Genomic DNA, 22,998 nt, shown 5'->3' on the forward strand with positions numbered 1-22,998 from the left:
AGTGTTTGATGGAACAGTGTAGAGGGAGCTTTACTCTGTATCTAACCCGTGCTGAACCTGCCCTGGGAGTGTTTGATGGGACAGTGTAGAGGGAGCTATACTCTGTATCTAACCCGTGCTGTACCTGCCCTGGGAGTGTTTGATGGGACAGTGTAGAGGGAGCTTTACTCTGTATCTAACCCGTGCTGTACCTGCCCTGGGAGTGTTTGCTGGGACAGTGTACAGGGAGCTTTACTCTGTATTTAACCCGTGCTGTACCTGCCCTGGGAGTGTTTGATGGAACAGTGTAGAGGGAGCTTTACTCTGTATCTAACCCGTGCTGAACCTGCCCTGGGAGTGTTTGATGGGAGAGTGTAGAGGGAGCTTTACTCTGTATCTAACCCGTGCTGTACCTGCCCTGGGAGTGTTTGATGGGACAGTGTAGCGGGAGCTTTACTCTGTATCTAACCCGTGCTGTACCTGCCCTGGGAGTGTTTGCTGGGACAGTGTAGAGGGAGCTTTACTCTGTATCTAACCCGTGCTGTACCTGCCCTGGGAGTGTTTGCTGGGACAGTGTCGAGTGCCATGCCAAATTTCTCACCGAGATATCCTCACTGCTTTCATTCCTAAGCCCCTGCACCAAGCGACTTCTCATCCTTAGTGATTTCAACCTCCATCTCAATTCATCATGCTCTCGCTCCTCTCAGTTCACTGCCCCCGCATCCTCCGTTAATTCTCCCTCCATATAAACTCCTCTTCCTATATTCACGGCCACCCCTTTGGCCATCTCATGTGGCCTAACTACTTCCAGTGTGTCAATCAAAGATAAGGCCATCTCTGACCACTTCCTTGTATCACTATCTATCCACATCCCCCTTCCCCTCCCAACCCAACTTCCTTCTCTGTCTGCCCCTGGAAGAAACTCTCTCTCAATTCACTTACAACTGCACTTTCCAAATCCCAACTCTCTAACCTTTGGCCCTCCATTCACAAAACATTTCTGCAGCTACAGATCGGTTCAATCACGCTCTCACTTCCACCTTTGATGCCCTAAGTCCCCATTAAAACCATTACTCTCTCTCATCGTAGCCATTCCCCCTGGTACGGCCCTCATCTTCGCTCCCTTAAGTCCAAGTGACGCAGACTTGAACGGATATGGCGGACAACTATAGCTATTCATTGTCAGATCTGGCTGGACTACGTCAAGCACTATCGGGTCCCGCTCTCCTCTGCCAAAACTGCTCACTGGTCCAGGATCATCCTGGAATGCAAAGATAACCCCCGGCTTCTTTTCTCTACTGCAAACCATCTTCTTCAACCCCTCTCCCCGTCTCCTCCGCCCCCCACCTCCAACAAGTGCAAGGAGCTCATGGACCTCTTTGTCTCTAGGATTGAGACCATCTGTTCAGCTGCCTCTGCTACTTCCCTCCCTTCCCCTAGCCCACTGGGCCAAACTTCCTCTAAGGTTCCCCCCTGCCCTAGCCCTGAACTCACATCTTTTTCTAGTTTCTCTCCTATCTCCCCTCATGACCTCTCCACACTCATCTTGTCCATGCGACCCACCTCCTGCTCCCTCGACCCTATTCTCACCAAACTGCCAACCACCCAACTTCCCTACCTGGCCCCCAAGTTAATTGACATTGTTAACAGTTCTCTCTCCTCAGGTACTGTCCCCCTCCCCTTCAAATCTGCCGTCATCAACCCTCACCTCAAAAATCATAACCTTGATCCCTTCACACACATCCTTGATCACAGTGTCAGCTGTGGTTCAGTTGGTAACACTCTCACCTTTCAGTCAGAAGCTTGTGGGTTCAAGTCCCACTCCAGGGACTTGCGCACATAAAGCTAGGCTGACACTCCAGTGCGGTGCTGAGGGAGTGCTGCACTGTCAGAGGTGCCGTCTTTCAGATGAGGCGTTTAACTGAGGCCCCGTCTGCTCTCTCAGGTGGACATACAAGATCCCATGGCACTATTTTAAAGAAGAGCGGGGGAGTTAACCCCGGTGTCCTGGGCAATATTTATCCCTCAATTAACATCACTAAAACAGATCATCTGGTCATTTTCACATTGCTGTTTGTGGGAGCTTGCTGTGCACAATTTGGCTGCCACGTTTCCCACATTACAACAGTGACTACACTTCAAAAGTACTTCATTGACTGTAAAGTGCTTTGAGACGTCTGGTGGTTGTGAAAAGCGCTATATAAATGCAAGTCTTTCTTTCTTGCGAACTACTGCCCCATCTCCAACCTCCCTTTCCTCTCCAAAGTCCTTGAACGTGTTGTCACTTCCCAAATCTATGCCAATCTTTCCGGGAATTCTATGTTTGAATCTCTCCAATCAGGTTTCCGGTCCTGGAGTGGCTCTTATCAGAGTCACAAACGACATTCAATGTGACTGTGATGATGGTAAACTATCGCTCCTCATCCTTCTTGACTTGCCTGCAGCCTTTGACATGGCTGACCACATGATCCTCCTCCAACGCCTCTCCTCCATTATCCAGCTGGGTGGGACTGCACTCGCCTGGTTCCATTCTTATCCATCCAGTCGTAGCCAGAGAATCACCTGCAATGGTTTCTCTTCCTGCCCCCGCACCATTACCTCTGGTGACCCCCAAGGATCTATCCTTGGCCCCTCCTATTTCTCAGACACATGCTGCCCCTTGGCGACATCATCCAAAAACACGTTAGTTTCCACATGTACGTTGATGACACCCAGCTCTATCTCAGCACCACCACTCTCGGCCTCACCACTGTTTCTAAATTGTCACACTGCTTGTCCGACACCCAGTACCGCATGAGTAGAAATTTCCCCCAACTAAATATTGGGAAGACCAAAGCCATTGTCTTTGGTACCCGCCACAAACTCTGTTCCCTAGCCACATACTCCATTCCTACAAAAAATTCAAATATGGGTTTAGAATGCACGTACATAAACGCACAAAGTGTGGTGAATAAGGTTGGTGAGCTACAAGCCATGTGGCAATATGATGTTGTGGCAATAACGGAAACGTGGCTTAAAAACGGTGAGGACTGGGCACTTAATATTCAAGGGTACAAGGTGTTCAGAAAAGATAGGGAAGGAAAAAGGGAGGTGGGGTGGCAATGCTGATTAAGGAAGACATTGTAGTCATAGAGTCATAGAGTCATGGGCCTAGAAATTCATTGTAGCCACTTTTGGGGCGGTAAAGTCGGGCGGCCGCTAAAGTTTGCGCCCGGCGCAAAATTGAGGCCACTTCTCCGATATTCATTAGCTTCGCCCTAAGAGTTTGCTCAAGCGCTAAAACTGGCGCTGCACGCCTCTCTTTAGGCGCTAAGCCGGAGGTGCTGAGCGAGAGCGCCGAGGCCAGGCGCAGCGCAGATGCGGCCATCTCGTGATTGACAGCAGACACCCTGGCGCCGGCCAGCTCTTAAGGGGGAAGGGTCGACTTGGTCTGCTGCCACGCCCTGGATAGTGGAGCCCTCCAGCTAGGCCTGAACACTGCTGCTGGACCCAAATAGCGCCTGAAGCCATGCAGAAGGCCCGTGAACGAGCGTAGCGCTTCTCAGAGCTTGATCTGAGTGTGCTGGTTGGTGCTGTGGAGAAGAGGCGCCATATTTTGCACCCGGACAATGGCAGGAAGGCGCCGGGCTGCGTCTACCGGAGAGCCTGGAGGCATGTCGCCAGCAAGGTGTCAGCCAACAGCGAGGTCCCCAGGAGCGGTGTCCAATGCCGCAAAAAGTTTAATGACCTCACTCGGATTGTCAGGGTGAGTACCCTTTCCAGTGTCCTCCTCATCCTTGCAAGCCCTGAAAGCCCTAATGGCCACCCCTCATGCAGCAGCTATGGGACAGGCATGAACATCAATTGCACATTCTGCACTTAACACACTGGCCAAGCTATTCCACCATGGGAGGCAGTGCACACAAGATCAGGGCTACACACTGGCCAGGCTATTCCACCATGGGAGGCAGTGCACACAAGATCAGGGCGACACACTGGCCAGGCTATTCCACCATGGGAGGCAGTGCACACAAGATCAGGGCGACACACTGGCCAGGCTATTCCACCATGGGAGGCAGTGCACACAAGATCAGGGCGACACACTGGCCAGGCTATTCCACCATGGGAGGCAGTGCACACAAGATCAGGGCGACACACTGGCCAGCCTATTCCACCATGGGAGGCAGTGCACACAAGATCAGGGCGACACACTGGCCAGGCTATTCCACCATGGGAGGCAGTGCACACAAGATTAGGGCTACACACTGTACTTAGAGGCCGTCCTTTCTCTTGCAGGCCAAGCTGGCCAATAATAGGAAGAGCCAGACTGCGACCGGGGGAGGCCGACCCCAGATCCAGCCGCTCACCGAGCTGCAACATTGCGTGGAGCGCATCATGGGTGGCCGGGTGATTGGCCCCGTTGCATGTGGAGATGCCGACCCTGTTCTGGGCACCAATGGTAAGGACATCACCTTTTGGACCTCTCTCGTCCCACTTGCGCATCAGATCTACATCCTTTGCCACTGTCCGACCAATGCGCTGAATGCCACTACTCATACATCCCTCGCTGATGCCCTCTCCTCACTCTAAAGCTACTCTTGTGCCTTCCTGCTTTCAGATGGTGAGGAGGAGGTCCCTGAACTTGCCAGTGACAGCCCCTCAGAAGAGGAGGAGGAGGAGGAGCAAGAGGAAGGCGGCCCATCAGGGGAACCCTCAGCCGCGGCAACCCATGCGAATGTAGGGGACACGTCTTCCCTGGAGGGGAGCGTGGCGGAAGTGTCGGAGGGGAGGGGAGCTCATGGGACCTGCGGCCTGCAGAAATGCGGGAGGGGGGTGGAAGCTCAGCGGCCTTCTCCCCAGAGGGGGGAAGGGTCGGAGGGGAGTCCAATTGCTGGGCCCAGCGGCGTCCAGCAACGCAGGAAGGGTCGGCCAGCTCGGCGGCCTTCTCCCCAGAGGGGGGAAGGGTCGGAGGGGAGTCCAATTGCTGGGCCCAGCAGCGTCCAGCAACGCAGGAAGGGTCGGCCAGCTCGGCGGCCTTCTCCCCAGAGGGAGAGTCCGGCCTCCAGTCCGGAGATGGTCTTCGCCGAGGAGATGGGACGCCTCGAGGACTTGTCCGTGGACTCGGAGCGCCGGCACACGGAGCTCATGGGGGTAATGGCACGGTTGCCTGAGGCCATCGACTCCCTCTCTCGGAGTGTGACCGACGTCGGGGCCTCACAGGCCATCAGTTTGGCGGAATTCGGGGCAGAGCAGGCAGCAAGTTGGGCGGCATTCGGGGCAGATCAGGCAGCGAGTCGGGCGGCATTCGGGGCAGCTCAGGCAGCGAGTGGGCAGCTGATCAGTGGTGCCGTGCAGTCACTGGGTGCTCTGATGAGGTCACTGAACAGGGCAACACGGGCACTCACTGCTGCCACACTCGCTGTGTCAGCCAGGCATCGCCAGGGCACCCGGCGCGCTGCAGCAGCACAGCGGTCTGTCCCTCGGCAGATTGGTGCGCATGCTGCAGTGCTGGCCCGGGCGAGTGCCAGTGTCTCAGGTGACCAGCGAGCGCCTGCCATCCGCCAGCTTGCCCCCATTCCTCCAGCCGCCACTGCCACTCCCCCAGTGGAGCTGCCAGGAGCTGCTGCAGCGACTGATGCTGGCCAGCCACAGCTGCAGCATTCAACAGCCGCCCGCTCGACGGCCAGACCTCGACTAGGCCGACCCCCAAGGGCATCTGCCGTCACGACATGTGCCCCTCAGGAGCCTGCCCCCAGCCTTGCAGCAGCCAATGGCCTTACTTTGAGGAGGAGCAGCAGGGCGGGCAGGGGCCACACAAAGATGGCCAAGGCATCGCCCTAGCGGGCCAAAAAGTCGAATGTGTGGCCAGTTGTGTTTGTTTTTTGAAGGCCGAGGATGTGATGTTTGTTTTTTACGAAGGCCGAGGATGACGGCCATTTTAGTTGCACTGTTTTGTTAATCCTCTCCAGGTTGTGGGAGCGAGTAATGTGTTTGAGTGTTTTTTGGGGGTTTCGTCTGTTTTTGGTTTTCATGTGGGAAGGGCCCTGAGTTTGTACAATAAAGCATTTTATTTATTAACATTGTCCATGTTTGATCTTTGAAGTGTTTGTTGCCTTAACCGGCTGAGGGCTTGCGGAGCGGCTGCAATCATGTTCTTTCATTGGCACAAGCCATTCCCTGACAGGGGGCCTAGAAGTGACGTTCAATAAGCCGCCGACGGGCGGCCCTTGGACCTTCTGCCTCCCTCCTGGGCTGGTACTCCTCGTCCTCCTCCTCCTCGTGCTCCTCCTGCTCCTCCTCCTGAGGTGGTGGTCCAACGTGAGGTGGCAGTGCCTGAGTCCTGCGGATAGCCAGGTTGTGCAGCATGCAGCAAACGACGACGAATTGGGAGACTCGCTCCTGCGAACACTGGAGGGCTCCCCCGGAGCGATCGAGACAGCGGAACCGTTGCTTGAGGACGTCGATTGTTTGTTCTATGATGTTCCTAGTCGCTTGATGGCTCTCGTTGTATGCCTCTTCAGCAGGGGTCGTGGGCGCGCGGAGCGGGGTCATGAGCCAGGTACACAAAGGATAGCCTTTGTCTCCGATAAGCCATCCTCTTGGGTGAGGCTGTGCCTGGAACATGTCAGCCACAGTTGTCTGTCGCAGGATAAAGGCATCGTGGCTGCTGCCTGGAAAGCGGGCGTTGACAGCTAGGATGCGCTGCCTGTGGTCACACACCAGCAGTACGTTGAGGGAATGGTAGCCCTTCCGGTTGCGGTAATCCTCGGCATGCTCCAGAGGTGCCCGCAAAGCCACATGCGTGCAGTCAATGGCGCCCTGCACCATGGGGAAGCCCGCTATTCTTGCAAATCCCACTGCACGCTGCTGCTGCTTGTCCAGGGTCATGGGGAAGGAGATGAATTGATGTCTCCTTCTGAAAAGGGCATCGGTCACCTGGCGGATGCAGCAATGCATGGCGAACTGGAAGATGTTAGCGATGTCCCCAGCAGCGGATTGGAAGGAGCCGGTGGCATAGAAGTTGAGAGCCACCGTCACCTTCACTGCCACCGACAGAGACGTCCTGCGCATCAGCTGTGGCTGCAGATCTCTGTGAAGCAGCTGGCAGATGTCTGCAACCACCTCCCTTCTGAATCGCAGCCTCCTAACACACTTCGCGGCAGACATGGTCAGATACGAGGACTGCTGGCGGTATACCCTGGGTGGGTAAGGCCTCAGTTGGCGACGCCTGTTGCCCCCTCTGCGTCTAGCCAGGGCTGCCACTCTCTCACGGCGTCTGTAAGCCCTTCTGGCATAAGGCTGAAAGTCAGCGTTGGCACCCAATGCAGCCCCCATTATATGCTGGCAAACACTGAGCTCTCAATGAAGGCAAAGATAATTGCTAAGCTCTGGCCTGAGCCAAAAATACCTGTCCTAGTGTTGGTCCAAACCAGTAAGCTCTCCTCCTTGGTCTCTCGCCAAAAAACTGTTGCACAAGAGTGAATGCTGCAAAATGGCTGGCCTTTATAGTGCAGGGTAAGTGCCCTTTAATTAGCGCTCCCCGCGGCCCGCCTCGGCTGTGTACCGTTCCACTTCACAGTCGTTAGGGCCGGCCGGCGCACAATGGGCCGGCGCGAGTGAAGTTCCGGTTTGGGGCGCACAAAGGGCGTTGCACGACGAAATGACGTCATGATCTGCGCGCGCAGCAGGGCGCGAGCTAAGACTTTGCGCCGGCGCTAAATGTGTACTGAAGTTGGGGCGAGGCACAGATCGCGCTGCGCCCGGGCGCTAAGCGCCTAGCGCTCGAGATCTACTCCTCCTAAGGCGCTAACGGCTGGCGTGCCCAACTGAATTTCTAGGCCATAGAGTTATACAGCACGGATAGAGGCCCTTCGGCCCATCGTGTCCGTGCCGGCCATCAAGCCCTGTCTAATCTAATCCCATATTCCAGCATTTGGTCCGTAGCCTTGTATGTTATGGCATTTCAAGTGCTCATCCAAATGCTTCTTAAATGTTGTGAGGGTTCCTGCCTCCACAACCCTTTCAGGCAGTGAGTTCCAGACTCCAACCACCCTCTGGGTGAAAAAGTTCTTTCTCAAATCCCCTCTAAACCTCCCGCCCTTTACCTTGAATCTATGCCCCCTAGTTATTGAACCTTCTACTAAGGGAAAAAGCTCCTCAGTATCCATCCTATCTATGCCCCTCATAATTTTGTACACCTCAATCATGTCCCCCCTCAGCCTCCTCTGCTCCAAGGAAAACAAACCCAATCTGCCCAGTCTTTCTTCATAGCTGAAGCGCTCCAGCCCTGGTAACATCCTGGTGAATCTCCCCTGCACCCTCTCCAAAGCGATCACATCCTTCCTGTAGTGTGGCGACCAGAACTGCACACAGTATTCCAGCTGTGGCCTAAGCAGTGTTTTATACAGCTCCATCATAACCTCCTTGCTCTTATATTCTATGCCTCGGCTAATGAAGGCAAGTGTCCCATATGCCTTTTTTACCACCTTATCCACCTGTTCCGCCGCCTTCAGGGATCTGTGTACTTGCACACCCAGATCCCTCTGACCCTCCATCTTGCCTAGGGTCTTACCATTCATTGTGTATTCCCTTGCCTTGTTAGTCCCCCCAAAGTGCATCACCTCACACTTTTCTGGGTTAAATTCCATTTGCCACTGTTCCGCCCATCTGACCAACCCATCTATATCGTCCTGCAGACTGAGGCTACCCTCCTCGCTATTTACCACCCTACCAATTTTTGTATCATCCGCGAACTTACTGATCATACCTTTTACATTCATATCCAAGTCATTAATGTAGACCACAAACAGCAAGGGACCCAGCACCGATCCCTGTGGTACCCCACTGGCCACAGGCTTCCAGTCACAAAAACAACCTTCGACCATCACCCTCTGCCTTCTGCCACTAAGCCAGTTTTGTATCCAATGTGCCAAGGCACCCTGGATTCCATGGGCTCTTACCTTCTTGACCAGTCTCCTGTGCGGGACTTTATCGAAGGCCTTACTGAAATCCATGTATACCACATCCACTGCGTTACCCTCATCCACACACCTAGTCACTCCCTCAAAAAATTCAATCAAATTAGTCAGACATGATCTTCCCTTGACAAAGCCATGTTGACTATCCCTGATTAATCCTTGTCTCTCCAAGTGGAGACTAATTTTGTCCCTGAGAATTTTTTCCAATAATTTTCCTACCACTGATGTTAGGCTCACTGGCCTGTAGTTCCCTGGTATTTCCCCACTTCCCTTCTTGAATAATGGAACTACATTAGCGGTTCTCCAGTCCTCTGGCACATCCCCTGTGGCCAGAGAGGTCCTGAATATATGTGTTAGAGCCCCCGCAATCTCTTCCTTTGCCTCACACAGCAGCCTGGGATACATTTCGTCCGGGCCTGGGGATTTATCCATTTTTAGGCCTGCTAAAACCGCCAATACCTCCTCCCTCTCGATGTTAATATGTTCGAGCATATCACAGTCCCCCCGCCCTATTTCTATGTCTACATCGTCCTCCTCCATAGTGAAAACAGATGCAAAAAATTCATTTAGAACCCCTCCTACATCTTCCGGCTCCACACACAGATTGCCACTTTTGTCCCTAATGGGCCCTATTTTTTCCCTAGTTATCCTCTTACCCTTAATATACTTATAAAACATCTTCGGATTTTCCTTTATTTTGCTCGCCAGTGTTATTTCATGGCCCCTCCTTGATCTCCTAATTTCTTTTTTAAGTATCCCCCTGCACTTTTTGTACTCCTCTAGGGCTTCCTCCGTCTTTAGCCTTTTGTATCTACCAAAAGCCCTCCTTTTTTTCCTAATCCATTCTCGTATATCCCCTGACATCCAAGGTTCCCTGTGGTTTTTGGAACCACCCTTGACCTTTACGGGAACATGTTGCCATTGTATGATCTCAATCTCCCTTCTGAAAGCCTCCCATTGCTCCGATGCGGATTTTCCTACAAGTAGCTGATCCCAGTCCATTTTGGCCAGATCCTGCCTTATCCTATTAAAATCGGCCTTCCCCCAATTTAGAACCTTTATTTCCGGCCCATCCCTGTCCTTTTCCATGACCACCTTAAATCTCACCATATTATGGTCACTGTCACCAACGTGCTCACCTACTAGCACTTTTTCCACTTGGCCGGCCACATTCCCTAGAATTAGGTCCAGTACCGCCCCCTCTCTTGTAGGACTTTCTACATGCTGGCTCAAAAAGCTCTCCTGGATGCACTTTAAGAATTCTACACCCTCTGAGCCTTTCACACTTTGACTATCCCAGTTAATATTGGGGAAGTTGAAATCCCCCATTATTATTACCCTATTATTTGCACATTTCTCTGAGATTTGCCTACATATCTGTTCCTCTATCTCCCCCTGGCTGTTTGGAGGCCTATAGTACACTCCCAGCAAAGTGCTTGCCCCCTTTTTGTTTTTAAGCTCCACCCATATGGCCTCATTAGAGGAACCTGCTAACATATCATCCCTCCTTACAGCAGTAATTGACTCCTTAATTAATATTGCGACACCCCCTCCTCTTTTACCTCCCCCTCTGTCTCACCTGAAGATTCTGTACCCCGGAATATTGAGCTGCCAGTCTTGCCCCTCCCTCAACCATGTCTCCGTGATAGCAGCAATATCATACTCCCATGTGTTTATCAAAACCTTCAGTTCATCCACCTTATTTGCAAGACTCCTTGCATTAAAATAGATGCCATCCAGCCTTGCCCTTATATATTTGCCCTGTCTACCAAGCTGACTTGTTTTTTTCTCTATAATTGGCAGCACATCACCCCCTATTTCAGCTCCCCTCTGTATCCCATCCCCCTGCCAAGTTAGTTTAAACCCCCCCCAACAGTGCTAGCAAACCTCCCCGCAAGGATATTTGTCCCGTTCTGGTTCAGGTGCAACCCGTCCGAATTGTACAAGTGTTGGAAAGGGAGGATGTTCTTGAGGGGACAAGGACAGAATCCATTTGGTTAGAGTTGAGGAGCAAAAAGGGTATGATCACACTATTGGGAGTATTCTACAGGCCTCCAAATAGTGAGAGGGAAGTAGAGGAGCAAATCTGCAGGGAAATCGCAGAGATATGCAAGAGCTATAGAGCGGTGATATTGGGGGACTTTAATTACCCAAATATCGATTGGGATAATGCTAGGGTAAAGGGAACGGAGGGGAGGAATTTCTGAAATGTGTTCAGGAGAATTTCCTTGGCCAATATGTTCTTGACCCAACTAGGAAGGAGGCATTGCTGGATCTGGTGCTGGGGAATGAGGTGGGCCAGGTTGACCAAGTGTCTGTGGGAGAACACTTGGGTACGAGTGATCATCGTATCATAAGATTTAGATTAGCAATGGAGAGGAGCAAGGAACAATCTAGAGTGAAACTTCTAAACTGGAATAGGGCTAACTTCAATGGGATGCGAAAGGATCTAGCCAGAGTAAAATGGAACCAAAGACTGACAGGAAAAACTGTAACGGAACAATAGGAGATCTTTAAGGAGGAGATGTCCCAAGTACAGGCTAGGTACATTCCAACAAGAGGGAAGGGTAAGGGAACCAAAGCAAGGGCTCCTGGGATGATGAGGGAGATAGAGAAGATGATGAAACAAAAAAAGTGTGTGTATGATGAATGTCAGGTGAATTCTTCAAGGGAGAACCAGACCAAATACAATAAGTTGAGAGGGGAAATGAAGATGAAACTAAGATTGGCAAAGAGAGAATATGAGGGTAGAATGGCGGTTAACATAAAAGGGAACCCAAAAATCTTCTACCGGCATGTAAAAAGTAAGCTGGTAGTAAGAGGCCAGCTGGGGCCTATTCGAGACAAAGAAGGTGATATATGCTTAGAGGCGCAGGGCAAGGCTAGAATACACAATGAGTACTTTGTATCGGTGTTTACCAAGGAGGTGGATGCTGACAAAATATCAGTAGAAGTGGAAAAGGTAGAAGCAATGGAAGGGGTGAAAATTGATAGACAAATGTACTGGAAAGGCTGGGTATGCTTAGAGTAGATAAGTCGCCTGGTCCAGATGGCTTGCTTCCCAGGTTGCTAAGGGAATTTTTTGACGAAGTAACAGGGAGGATTGATGAAGGGAATGCAATGGATGTTGTCTGCATGGATTTTCGGAAGGCATTTGACAAAGTACCACATAGAAGACTGGTTAACAAAATTGAGGCTCATGGAATAGGTGGGTCAGTGGCAGCTTGGATAAGGAATTGGCTTAAGGACAGAAAACAGCGAGTTGTGGTAAATGGCTGTTTTTCAGATTGGAGGATGGTAGACAGTGGTGTTCCCCAAGGGTCAGTGCTGGGGCCACTGCTTTTTTTGATATATATAAATGACCTGGATATTGGAATACAGATTAGAATTTCTAAATTTGCAGATGACACCAAACTTGGGGGTGTGGCAAACAGTGATGATGATACCAATCGACTGCAACAGGACATAGAAAGGCTAGCAGAATGGGCAGACAAGTGGCAGATGGAGTTTAATGCAGAGAAGTGTGAGGTGATGCATTTTGTCAGAAGGAACAGGGAGAGGCAATATACACTTAATGGCACAGTTTTAAAGAGTGTGCAGGGACAGAGGGACCTGGGAGTTAATGTGCATCGGTCCCTGAAGGTGGCAGGACATATTGAGAGAGTGGTTAGCAAAGCATATGGGATCTTGAGCTTCATAAATAGAGGTATTGAGTACAAAAGTAGAGAAGTTATGCTGAACCTTTATAAAGTGCTGGTTAGGCCACAACTGGAGTATTGCATCTAGTTCTGGTCACCACACTTTAGGAAGGATGTGAAGGCCCTTGAGAGGGTGCAGAGGAGATTTACCAGAATGGTTCCGGGGATGGGGGATCTTAGCTACAAGGACAGGTTGGAGAAGCTGGATTTGTTTTCATTAGAGCAAAGGAGGTTGAGGGGTGACTTGATAGAGGTGTACAAGATTATGAGGGGTGTGGATAGACTAGACGGGGAAAGGCTGTTCCCACTAGTTGATGGTACAAGGACTAGGGGACACAGGTTTAAGGTTTTGGGCAAGAGATACAGGGGGGATGTGAGGAAAAACTTTTTTATGTAGCAAGTGGTGAGGACCTGGAACTCGCTGCCGATGGAAGTGGTGGAAGCGGAGACGCTCAATGTTTTCAGGGGGAGACTGGATAGGCACTTGAGGGAAATAAACTTGCAGGGTTACGGGGATAGAGTGGGGGAATGGGACTGACTGGATTGCTCTACAGAGAGCCGGCACCGACTCGATGGGCCGAATGGCCTCCTTCTGTGCCGTTATGACTGTATGCTCTATGACGGTCCCTGGCCACTGTCTGAGGCTGAAACAGACCGTTCACAACCTTGGTGTCGTATTTGACCCCGAGTTGAGCTTCTGACCACATATCCGCATATCACAGAATCACAGAATCACAGAAACCCCACAGTGCAGATAGAGGCCATTTCGGCCCATCGAGCCTGCACCGACACATATCCCACCCGATCCCTGTAACCCCTACACCAACACATATCCCACCCTATCCCCACGTATTTAATCCCCCTAACACTAAGGGTCAATTTATCATAGCCAATCAACCTAACCTGCACATCTTTGGACTGTGGGAGGAAACCGGAGCACCCGGAGGAAACCCACGCAAACACGGGGAGAATGTGCAAACTCCACACAGACAGTCGCCCGAGGCCTGCATGAAGACTGCCTATTTTCACCTCCGCAACATCACCTGCCTCCGTTCATCTGCTGCTGAAACCCTCATCCATGCCATTATTACCTCAAGAGTTGACTATTCCAATGCACTCCTGGCACGTTCTACCCTACGTAAACTTGAGGTCATCCAAAACTCTGCTGCCCGTGTCCTAACTCGCAACAATCCCGTTCACCCATCACCCCTGTGCTCGCTGGAGGCAGACGGAGGCCAACGGAGGAAGACACAAAAAACTTCCCAGAAATACGAGAAAACCAAGGGTGTGGTGAGAATGAGGAACTTAAAGAAATTATTATTAGTAAAAAAAAGTACTAGCAAAATTAATGGGACTAAAAGTCGATAAATCCCAAGGACCAGATGACCTACATCCTAGGGTTTTGAAAGAGGTGGCCATTGGAATAGTGGACGCGTTGATTGTCATCTTCCAAAATTCTATAGATTCTGGAACGGTTCCTGCAGATTGGAGGATAGCAAATGTAACCCCGCTGTTTAAGAAAGGAGGGAGAGAGAAAACGGGGAACTGCAGACCTGTTAGCCTCACATCAGTAGTTGGGAAAATGCTGGAATCTATTATAAAGGATGCAATAACTGGGAACTTAGAAACTAATAGAAAGATTGGGCAGAGTCAACATGGATTTATGAAAGGGAAATCCTGTTTGACAAACCTATTGGAGTTCTTTGAGGATGTAACTAGTGGAGTAGACAAAGGGGAACCGGTAGATGTGGTGTATCTGGATTTTCAGAAGGCCTTCGATAAGGTCCCACACAAGAGGTTGGTGAACAAAATGAGAGCACATGGAATTGGGGGGTAATATACTAGCATGGATTGAGAATTGGTTAACAGACAAAAAACAAAGAGTAGGGATAAACGGGTCTTTTTCAGGTTGGCAGGCTGTGACTAGTGGGGTACCGCAAGGATCGGTGCTTGGGCCCCAGCTATTCACAATCTATATCAATGATTTGGATGAGGGGACTAAATGTAACATTTCCAAATTTGCTGATGATACAAAGCTAGGTGGCAGTGTCAGTTGCGAAGAGGATGTGAAGAGGCTTCAAGGGGATCTCGACAGGCTCAGTGAGTGGGCGAGAACATGGCAGATGGAATATAATGTGGATAAATGTGAAGTTATCCACTTTGGTAGAAAAAACAGAAAGGCAGAGTATTTCCTAAATGGTGAAAGATTGGGGAATGCAGATGCTCAAAGGGACCTGGGTGTCCTTGTACATGAGTCACTGAAAGTGAATGTGCAGGTGCAGCAAGCCATAAGGAAGGCAAATGGTATGCTGGCCTTCATTACAAGAGGATTTGAGTACAGGAGTAAAGAAGTCTTACTCCAATTATACAGGGCCTTGGTGAGACCACACCTGGAGTACTGTGTACAATTTTGGTCTCCTTGCCACAAGGATATACTTGCCACAGAGGGAGTGCAACGAATGTTCACGAGATTGATTCCTGGGATGGCAGGACTGTTGTAAGAACATAGAAACATAAGAAATAGGAGCAGGAGTCGGCCATTCGGCCCCTCGAGCCTGCTCCGCCATTCAATGAAATCATGACTAATCTTCTGCCTCGACTCCATTCACCGGCCCTTTCGCCATATCCCTTGATGCCCTTTCCAGTCAGAAATCTATGGACTTCTGTTTTGATTATACCCAATGACTGAGCCTCCACAGCCTCTGGGGTAGAGAATTCCAAAGATTCACCACCCTCTGTGTGAAGAAATTTCTTCTCATCTCAGTCCTGAATGGCCTACCCTTTATCTTGAGGCTGTGGCCCCTGGTTCTAGGCTCCCCAGCCAAGGGAAACATTCACAGAATCACAGAAACCCCACAGTGCAGATAGAGGCCATTTCGGCCCATCAAGCCTGCACCGACACATATCCCACCCGATCCCCGTAACCCCTACACCAACACGTAACCCCACGTATTTAATCCCCCTAACACTAAGGGTCAATTTATCATAGCCAATCAACCTAACCCGCACATCTTTGGACTGTGGGAGGAAACCGGAGCACCCGGAGGAAACCCACGCAAACACGGGGAGAATGTGCAAACTCCACACAGACAGTCACCCGAGGCCGGATTCGAACCCGGGTCCCTGGCGCTGTGAGGCAACAGTGCTAACCACTATGCCACCGTGCTGCCCATTCTCCCAGCATCCACCCTATCAAGCCCTGTAATCATTTTGTATGCTTCACTGAGATCCCCTCTCATTCTTCTGAATTCAGAAGAACACAGGCCGAGTTTACTCAATCTCTTCTCGTACGACAGTCCTGCCATCCCAGGAATCAATGTCATGAACCTTCATTGCACTCCCTCTATGGCAAGTATATCCTTCCTTAGGTAAGGAGACCAAAATTGCACCCCCGTGACCCCCGACCCCCCCACCGTGGTCCCCGACCTGCCCGCCGTGACCCCCGACGCTCCCACCGTGATCCCCGACCCCCCACCGTGATCCCGACCCCCCCCACCGTGACCCCCGACCCGACCACCGTGACCCCCGACCCTCACACCGTGATCCCTGACCCCCCCACTGTGATCCCCGACCCCCCCACCGTGATCCCCGACCCCCCCACCGTGATCCCCGACCCCCCCACCGTGATCCCCGACCCCACCACCGTGACCCCCGACCCTCCCACCGTGACCCCCGACCCCCCACCGTGATCCCGACCCTCCCACCGTGACCCCTGACCCTCCCACTGTGACCCCTGACCCTCCCACTGTGACCCCTGACCCCCCACCATGACCCCTGACCCCCACACCGTGACCCCCTGACCCCCCACCGTGCTCCCCGACCCTCCCACCGTGACCCCCGACCCCACCCCCCGGGATCCTTCACCAGACCGAACCCTCTCTTCCCTCTCTGCAGGTGCAGGCCTACCCGCCCGCAGCCAGCCAACCAGCCTCTCAACCTGGCTGGCTGCGGGCAGGAAACCGATGCCTCACATGCAAATCAGGCCCTGCCATAAAAGTTGGCAAGTCCTGTGTGGAACCCCGGGAAGTCCCCCGCCCCCCCACTGAACTACCTGCAACAAATTCCGGCCAATGTCTTGTAACAAAGCATATGTGAATGTTACTGTGGCTGTGGCTCCTCACTCTTTTTCAAGTGTTACTGGTTAGTTTAAAATGTAGGTCTGAATTAAATTGGAGTTATGGAGGTTAACTAATCTATTATTGTTAAAACCAGACATTTATTCTGGCCACGGTGAAATTCTGGTTGTTGTAAATTGTGTGAAAGTCTCTAGTTCCGGACATAAGGCAATAGCATCAATAATTGGCATTTAAAAAAAATTTCGGACCAATTTAAGGTACTCAATGCTTTGAGGTGATTGTTTATTCATCTGACTGGTACCGGAATGTGTGACCAGCGGGGGAAACAGGGCAATGCTACTGCTGTGTGTATGAAAGAGGACTGAAGGCAGCCTGTAGTTGGATTGCACGACGGAATTGTTTCACAGAATGTTTATAGTGGTCCCGTTGATTCACAGATATCTCCAGTTGCTAAGAACAGTGGGTCTGGATATTCAGATTGACGATTTATCCTCCAATGAGGCAACAGCGCTAAGAACAGCCCCGTCCAATCACGGCCACAAATTTCAAACAGGGCAAACATTGATATGAAATAGCAGGACTGAGTTTCCTGGGTTTCGAGAGCTGTATTGATAATTATTGTTGGTCGCTCCTGATTGATCCTGGAGTGTATCTGGCCTTATAGATCTACATGTTGACATGGGAAATATCCATTTCTCAAAAAAAGTCAAGAAAACAAATCAACAAATCAAACAGAAAAACAAAGAAAGACTTGCATTTATACAGCACCTTTCACAACCTCAGGACATCCCAAAGTGCTTCACAGCCAATTAAGCACTTTTGAAGTGGAGTCACAGTTGTAATGTAGGAAAAGCTCACAGCAAGATCCCACAAACAGCAATGTGATAATGAGCAGATATTCTGTTTTTGGTGCTGTTGGTTGAGGGATAAATATTGACCAGGACACGGAGATAACTCGCCTTCTCTTCTTTGAATAGTGCCATGGGATATTTTACATCCACCTGAGAGAGCAAACGAATTTTGGTTTGACGTCTCGCTCAAAAGACGGCACCTCCGACAGTGCAGCACTCCCTCAGTACTGACCCTCCGACAGTGCAGCACTCCCTCAATACTGACCCTCCGACAGTGCAGCACTCCCTCAGTACTGACCCTCCGACAGTGCAGCACTCCCTCAGTACTGACCCTCCGACAGTGCGGCGCTCCCTCAGTACTGCCCCTCCGACAGTGCGGCGCTCCCTCAGTGCTGCCCCTCCGACAGTGCAGTGCTCCCTCAGTACTGCCCCTCCGACAGTGCATTGCTCCCTCAGTACGGCCCCTCCGACAGTGCAGCACTCCCTCAGTACTGACCCTCTGACAATGCAGCACTCCCTCAGTACTGCCCCTCCGACAGTGCGGCTCTCCCTCAGTACTGCCCCTCTGACAGTGCGGCTCTCCCTCAGTACTGCCCCTCCGACAGTGCAGCGCTCCCTCAGTACTGCCCCTCCGACAGTGCAGCGCTCCCTCAGTACTGCCCCTCCGACAGTGCGGCTCTCCCTCAGTACTGATCCTCCGACAGTGCAGCGCTCCCTCAGTACTGCCCCTCCGACAGTGCGGCTCTCCCTCAGTACTGCCCCTCTGACAGTGCGGCTCTCCCTCAGTACTGACCCTCCGACAGTGCAGCACTCCCTCAGTACTGCCCCTCCGACAGTGCAGCGCTCCCTCAGTACTGCCCCTCCGACAGTGCGGCTCTCCCTCAGTACTGATCCTCCGACAGTGCAGCGCTCCCTCAGTACTGCCCCTCCGACAGTGCAGCGCTCCCTCAGTACTGCCCCTCCGACAGTGCGGCACTCCCTCAGTACTGCCCCTCCGACAGTGCGGCTCTCCCTCAGTACTGCCCCTCTGACAGTGCGGCTCTCCCTCAGTACTGCCCCTCCGACAGTGCAGCGCTCCCTCAGTACTGCCCCTCCGACAGTGCGGCTCTCCCTCAGTACTGATCCTCCGACAGTGCAGCGCTCCCTCAGTACTGCCCCTCCGACAGTGCGGCTCTCCCTCAGTACTGCCCCTCCGACAGTGCAGCGCTCCCTCAGTACTGCCCCTCCGACAGTGCGGCGCTCCCTCAGTACTGCCCCTCCGACAGTGCGGCTCTCCCTCAGTACTGCCCCTCCGACAGTGCGGCGCTCCCTCAGTACTGCCCCTCCGACAGTGCGGCGCTCCCTCAGTACTGATCCTCCGACAATGCAGCACTCCCTCAGTACTGCACTGGAGTGTCAGCCTGGATTATGTGCTGAAGTTCTTTACTGGGCTTGAACCTATGACCTTCTGACTCAGAGGGGAGAGCGTTACCCACTGAGCCATGACTGATGCAGTAAATGAGAAGCGCTGAGCCTTTGGGCAGCAGATTGGCGTCGATTTTTGTTGAGTGATTTGCCTCACCTATAGGGGAGTCAAATTTGAACTTTCCTGGAATCCTCAGGACATTGTATTCTGCTGTCACGTGAACACATGTTCCATTCCTAAGAACAAAACAAAACAGGGAGGTAGAATTTGCCGAATTTTAACCAGCAGTGAGCCATGGGAGCTAGAACTGAGCCTGTAATGCCAAGGCAGTCTGTAGTGTACCGCAAGATTTGGCGGTGAGTCTGTAGTGTGCCGGTGGAGCTGGCAGTGAGCCTGTATTGTGCCGGGGAGCTGGCAGTGAGTCTGTAGTGTGCCGGGGAAGCTGGCGGTGAGCCTGTAGTGTGCCGGTGGAGCTGTCGGTGAGTCTGTATTGTGCCGGGGGAGCTGGCGGTGAGTCTGTAGTGTGCCGGGGGAGCTGGCGGTGAGCCTGTAGTGTGCCGCGGGAGCTGTTGGTGAGTCTGTATTGTGCCGGGGGAGCTGGCGGTGAGTCTGTATTGTGCCGGGGGAGCTGGCGGTGAGTCTGTAGTGTGCCGGGGGAGCTGGTGGTGAGTCTGTATTGTGCCGGGGGAGCTGGCGGTGAGTCTGTAGTGTGCCGCAGGAGCTGGCGGTGAGTCTGTAGTGTGCCGGGGGAGCTGGCGGTGAGTCTGTAGTGTGCCGGGGGAGCTGGCGGTGAGTCTGTAGTGTGCCGCAGGAGCTGGCGGTGAGTCTGTAGTGTGCCGCAGGAGCTGGCGGTGAGTCTGTAGTGTGCCGCAGGAGCTGGCGGTGAGTCTGTAGTGTGCCGCAGGAGCTGGCGGTGAGTCTGTAGTGTGCCGGGGGAGCTGGCGGTGAGTTTGTAGTGTGCCGGGGGAGCTGGCGGTGAGTCTGTAGTGTGCCGCAGGAGCTGGCGGTGAGTCTGTAGTGTGCCGGGGGAGCTGGCGGTGAGTCTGTATTGTGCCGGGGGAGCTGGCGGTGAGTCTGTAGTGTGCCGCAGGAGCTGGCGGTGAGTCTGTAGTGTGCCGGGGGAGCTGGCGGTGAATCTGTAGTGTGCCGCAGGAGCTGGCGGTGAGTCTGTATTGTGCCGGGGGAGCTGGCGGTGAGTCTGTAGTGTGCCGGGGGAGCTGGTGGTGAGTCTGTAGTGTGCCGGGGGAGCTGGCGGTGAGTCTGTATTGTGCCGGGGGAGCTGGCGGTGAGTCTGTAGTGTGCCGGGGGAGCTGGCGGTGAGTCTGTATTGTGCCGGGGGAGCTGGCGGTGTGTCTGTAGTGTGCCGCAGGAGCTGGTGGTGAGTCTGTATTGTGCCGGGGGAGCTGGTGGTGAGTCTGTATTGTGCCGGGGGAGCTGGCGGTGGGTCTGTAGTGTGCCGGGGGAGCTGGCGGTGAATCTGTATTGTGCCGGGGGAGATGGAGATGGAGATGAGGCTGAGGCTCTGGATCAAGTCCAACGCAGAACCTTATGAAATGTAATTGATATTTTACACAGACTAGGTGTGAATAAGTAGAACTCACCGATCATACGTAAAGCTGCCATTCAATTTATTCGTTTCCTCAGATGCTGATAATATGAGCCTGACAATTGACATTTTTCCCCTCAGTTTTGCGAACCAGGGACAATTGCAGCCAGCTCCGATTGAGAACCACGTACCCAAGAACTGAGAGAAAACAACAGTCACAGGATCAGACCAATGCAGCATTAACCACAGTCCCCAATCCCAGGATCCCAGAGTTGCTGCATTAACCACAGTCCCCAATCCCAGGATCCCAGAGTTGTTCCATTAACCACATTCCCCAATCCCAGGATCCCAGAGTTGTTCCATTAACCACATTCCCCAATCCCAGAATCCCAGAGTTGCTGCATTAACCACAGTCCCCAATCCCAGAATCCCAGAGTTGCTGCATTAACCACAGTCCCCAATCCCAGGATCCCAGATTTGCTGCATTAACCACATTCCCCAATCCCAGGATCCCAGAGTTGCTGCATTAACCACAGTCCCCAATCCCAGGATCCCAGAGTTGTTCCATTAACCACATTCCCCAATCCCAGGATCCCAGAGTTGTTCCATTAACCACAGTCCCCAATCCCAGAATCCCAGAGTTGTTCCATTAACCACATTCCCCAATCCCAGGATCCCAGAGTTGTTCCATTAACCACATTCCCCAATCCCAGGATCCCAGAGTTGCTGCATTAACCACAGTCCCCAATCCCAGGATCCCAGAGTTGTTCCATTAACCACATTCCCCAATCCCAGAATCCCAGAGTTGCTGCATTAACCACAGTCCACAATCCCAGGATCCCAGTGTTGCTGCATTAACCACAGTCCCCAATCCCAGGATCCCAGAGTTGTTCCATTAACCACATTCCCCAATCCCAGAATCCCAGAGTTGCTGCATTAACCACAGTCCCCAATCCCAGAATCCCAGAGTTGCTGCATTAACCACAGTCACCAATACCAGGATCCCAGAGTTTTCCGTTAACAACAGTCCCCAATCCCAGGATCCCAGAGATGTTCCATTAACTACATTCCCCAATCCCAGGATCCGAGATTTACTGCATTAACTACCGTCTCCAATCCCAGGATCCCAGAGTTGCTCCATTAACCACAATCCCCAATTCCCGGATCCCAGGGTTGTTGCATTAACCACAGTTCCCAATTCCAGGATCCCAAAGTTGCTGCATTAACCACAGTTCCACAATCCCACGATCCCAGAGTTGCTGCATTAACCACATTCCCCAATCCCGGGATCCCAGAGTTACTGCATTAACCACAGTTCCACAATCCCAGGATCACAGAGTTGCTGCATTAACCACACTCCCCAATCCCAGTGTAATGATCAATAACATGTCATTCTATAGTGGGCACTAGGTGGAGCCATAGAGCTGTGTAGAGCTGTATATTGCTGTATGTCTATCTATATATATACTAGCTGGAGTGCCCGGCGGTGCCAAGGCTTTTTCGAGGGCATGTTGTTGTTGGAAGAGAGAGAGAGAGCGACTGGGGGAGAGAGAGAGAGTGACTGGGGGGAAGAGAGAGAGTGACTGGGGGGAAGAGAGAGAGTGACTGGGGGGAAGAGAGAGAGCGACTGGGGGGAAGAGAGGGCGGGGAGGGCAGGGAGGGGGAGGGAGGGGGAGGGAGGGCAGGGAGGGGGATGGAGGGCAGGGGGGGAGGGAAGGGAGGGGGAGGGAAGGGGAGGGAGGGGAGGGCAGGGGGGGAGGGAAGGGAGGGGGAGGGAAGGGAGGGGAGGGAAGGGGGAGGGAGGGAGGGGGGAGGGAAGGGAGGGGGAGGGAGGGCAGGGGGAGAGAAGGGGGGTGAGGAGGGGGGAGGGAGTGGGGGAGAGAAGGGGGAGCGGGGGAGAGAAGGGGGGTGAGGAGGGAGGAGGGAGTGGGGGAGAGAAGGGGGAGCGGGGGAGAGAAGGGGGGTGAGAAGGGGAGAGAAGGGGGAGAGAAGGGGGGGAAGGGGGAGAGAAGGGGGGAGAGAAGGGGGGAGGGGGGAGAGAAGGGGGGAGAGAAGGGGGGGGAGAAGGGCGGGAGAGAAGGGAGGGAGCGAGAGAGAGAGACAGAGGGAAGGAGAAAGAGAGGGCGAGTGGCCCGCGGCCGCAAATGGAGCCAAGCCCCGAGAACAGGCGTGAGCCGGCTTGAGGCTGAGAGACGGCCACGCCCGGTTGCCGGGGTAACCCTTCCCCCCCTTCCGAGCCCCCGTCCTCCCGAGCACCGGCCGCGCCGCCCCGCCCCGCACTCCCGAGAGCCCCGCTGTCCGAGTCCCGCCCGCCCCGCACTCCCGAAAGCCCCGCTCTCCGAGCCCCAGCCGCCCCGCCCCGCACTCCCGAGAGCCCCGCTCTCCGAGCCCCGCCCGCCCCGCACTCCCAAGAGCCCCGCTCTCCGAGCCCCGGCCGCCCCGCCCCGCACTCCCGAGAGCCCCGCTCTCCGAGCCCCGCCCCCCCG

The 22,998-nt window shown here is 53.1% G+C and overlaps 1 protein-coding gene across 1 annotated transcript in view; it reads right to left on the minus strand.

Annotated features, from left to right (window-relative positions):
- LOC147101938 (protein AMBP-like) overlaps positions 1 to 22,998 on the minus strand; it is a 178,593-nt gene that overhangs the window by 108,647 nt on the left and 46,948 nt on the right. The window contains exons 2-3 of the mRNA XM_085965955.1: positions 20,568 to 20,710; positions 19,123 to 19,202 (exon numbers count right to left, since the gene is read on the minus strand). Coding sequence (XP_085822081.1) covers positions 19,123 to 19,202; positions 20,568 to 20,710 — 223 coding nt within the window. The remainder of the gene's footprint in view (positions 1 to 19,122; positions 19,203 to 20,567; positions 20,711 to 22,998) is intronic.

This window comes from Somniosus microcephalus, chromosome 23 (assembly GCF_052327205.1).
Source record: "Somniosus microcephalus isolate GS21.2 chromosome 23, FLI_Smic_1.0, whole genome shotgun sequence".
Classification (NCBI taxonomy): domain Eukaryota; kingdom Metazoa; phylum Chordata; class Chondrichthyes; order Squaliformes; family Somniosidae; genus Somniosus; species Somniosus microcephalus.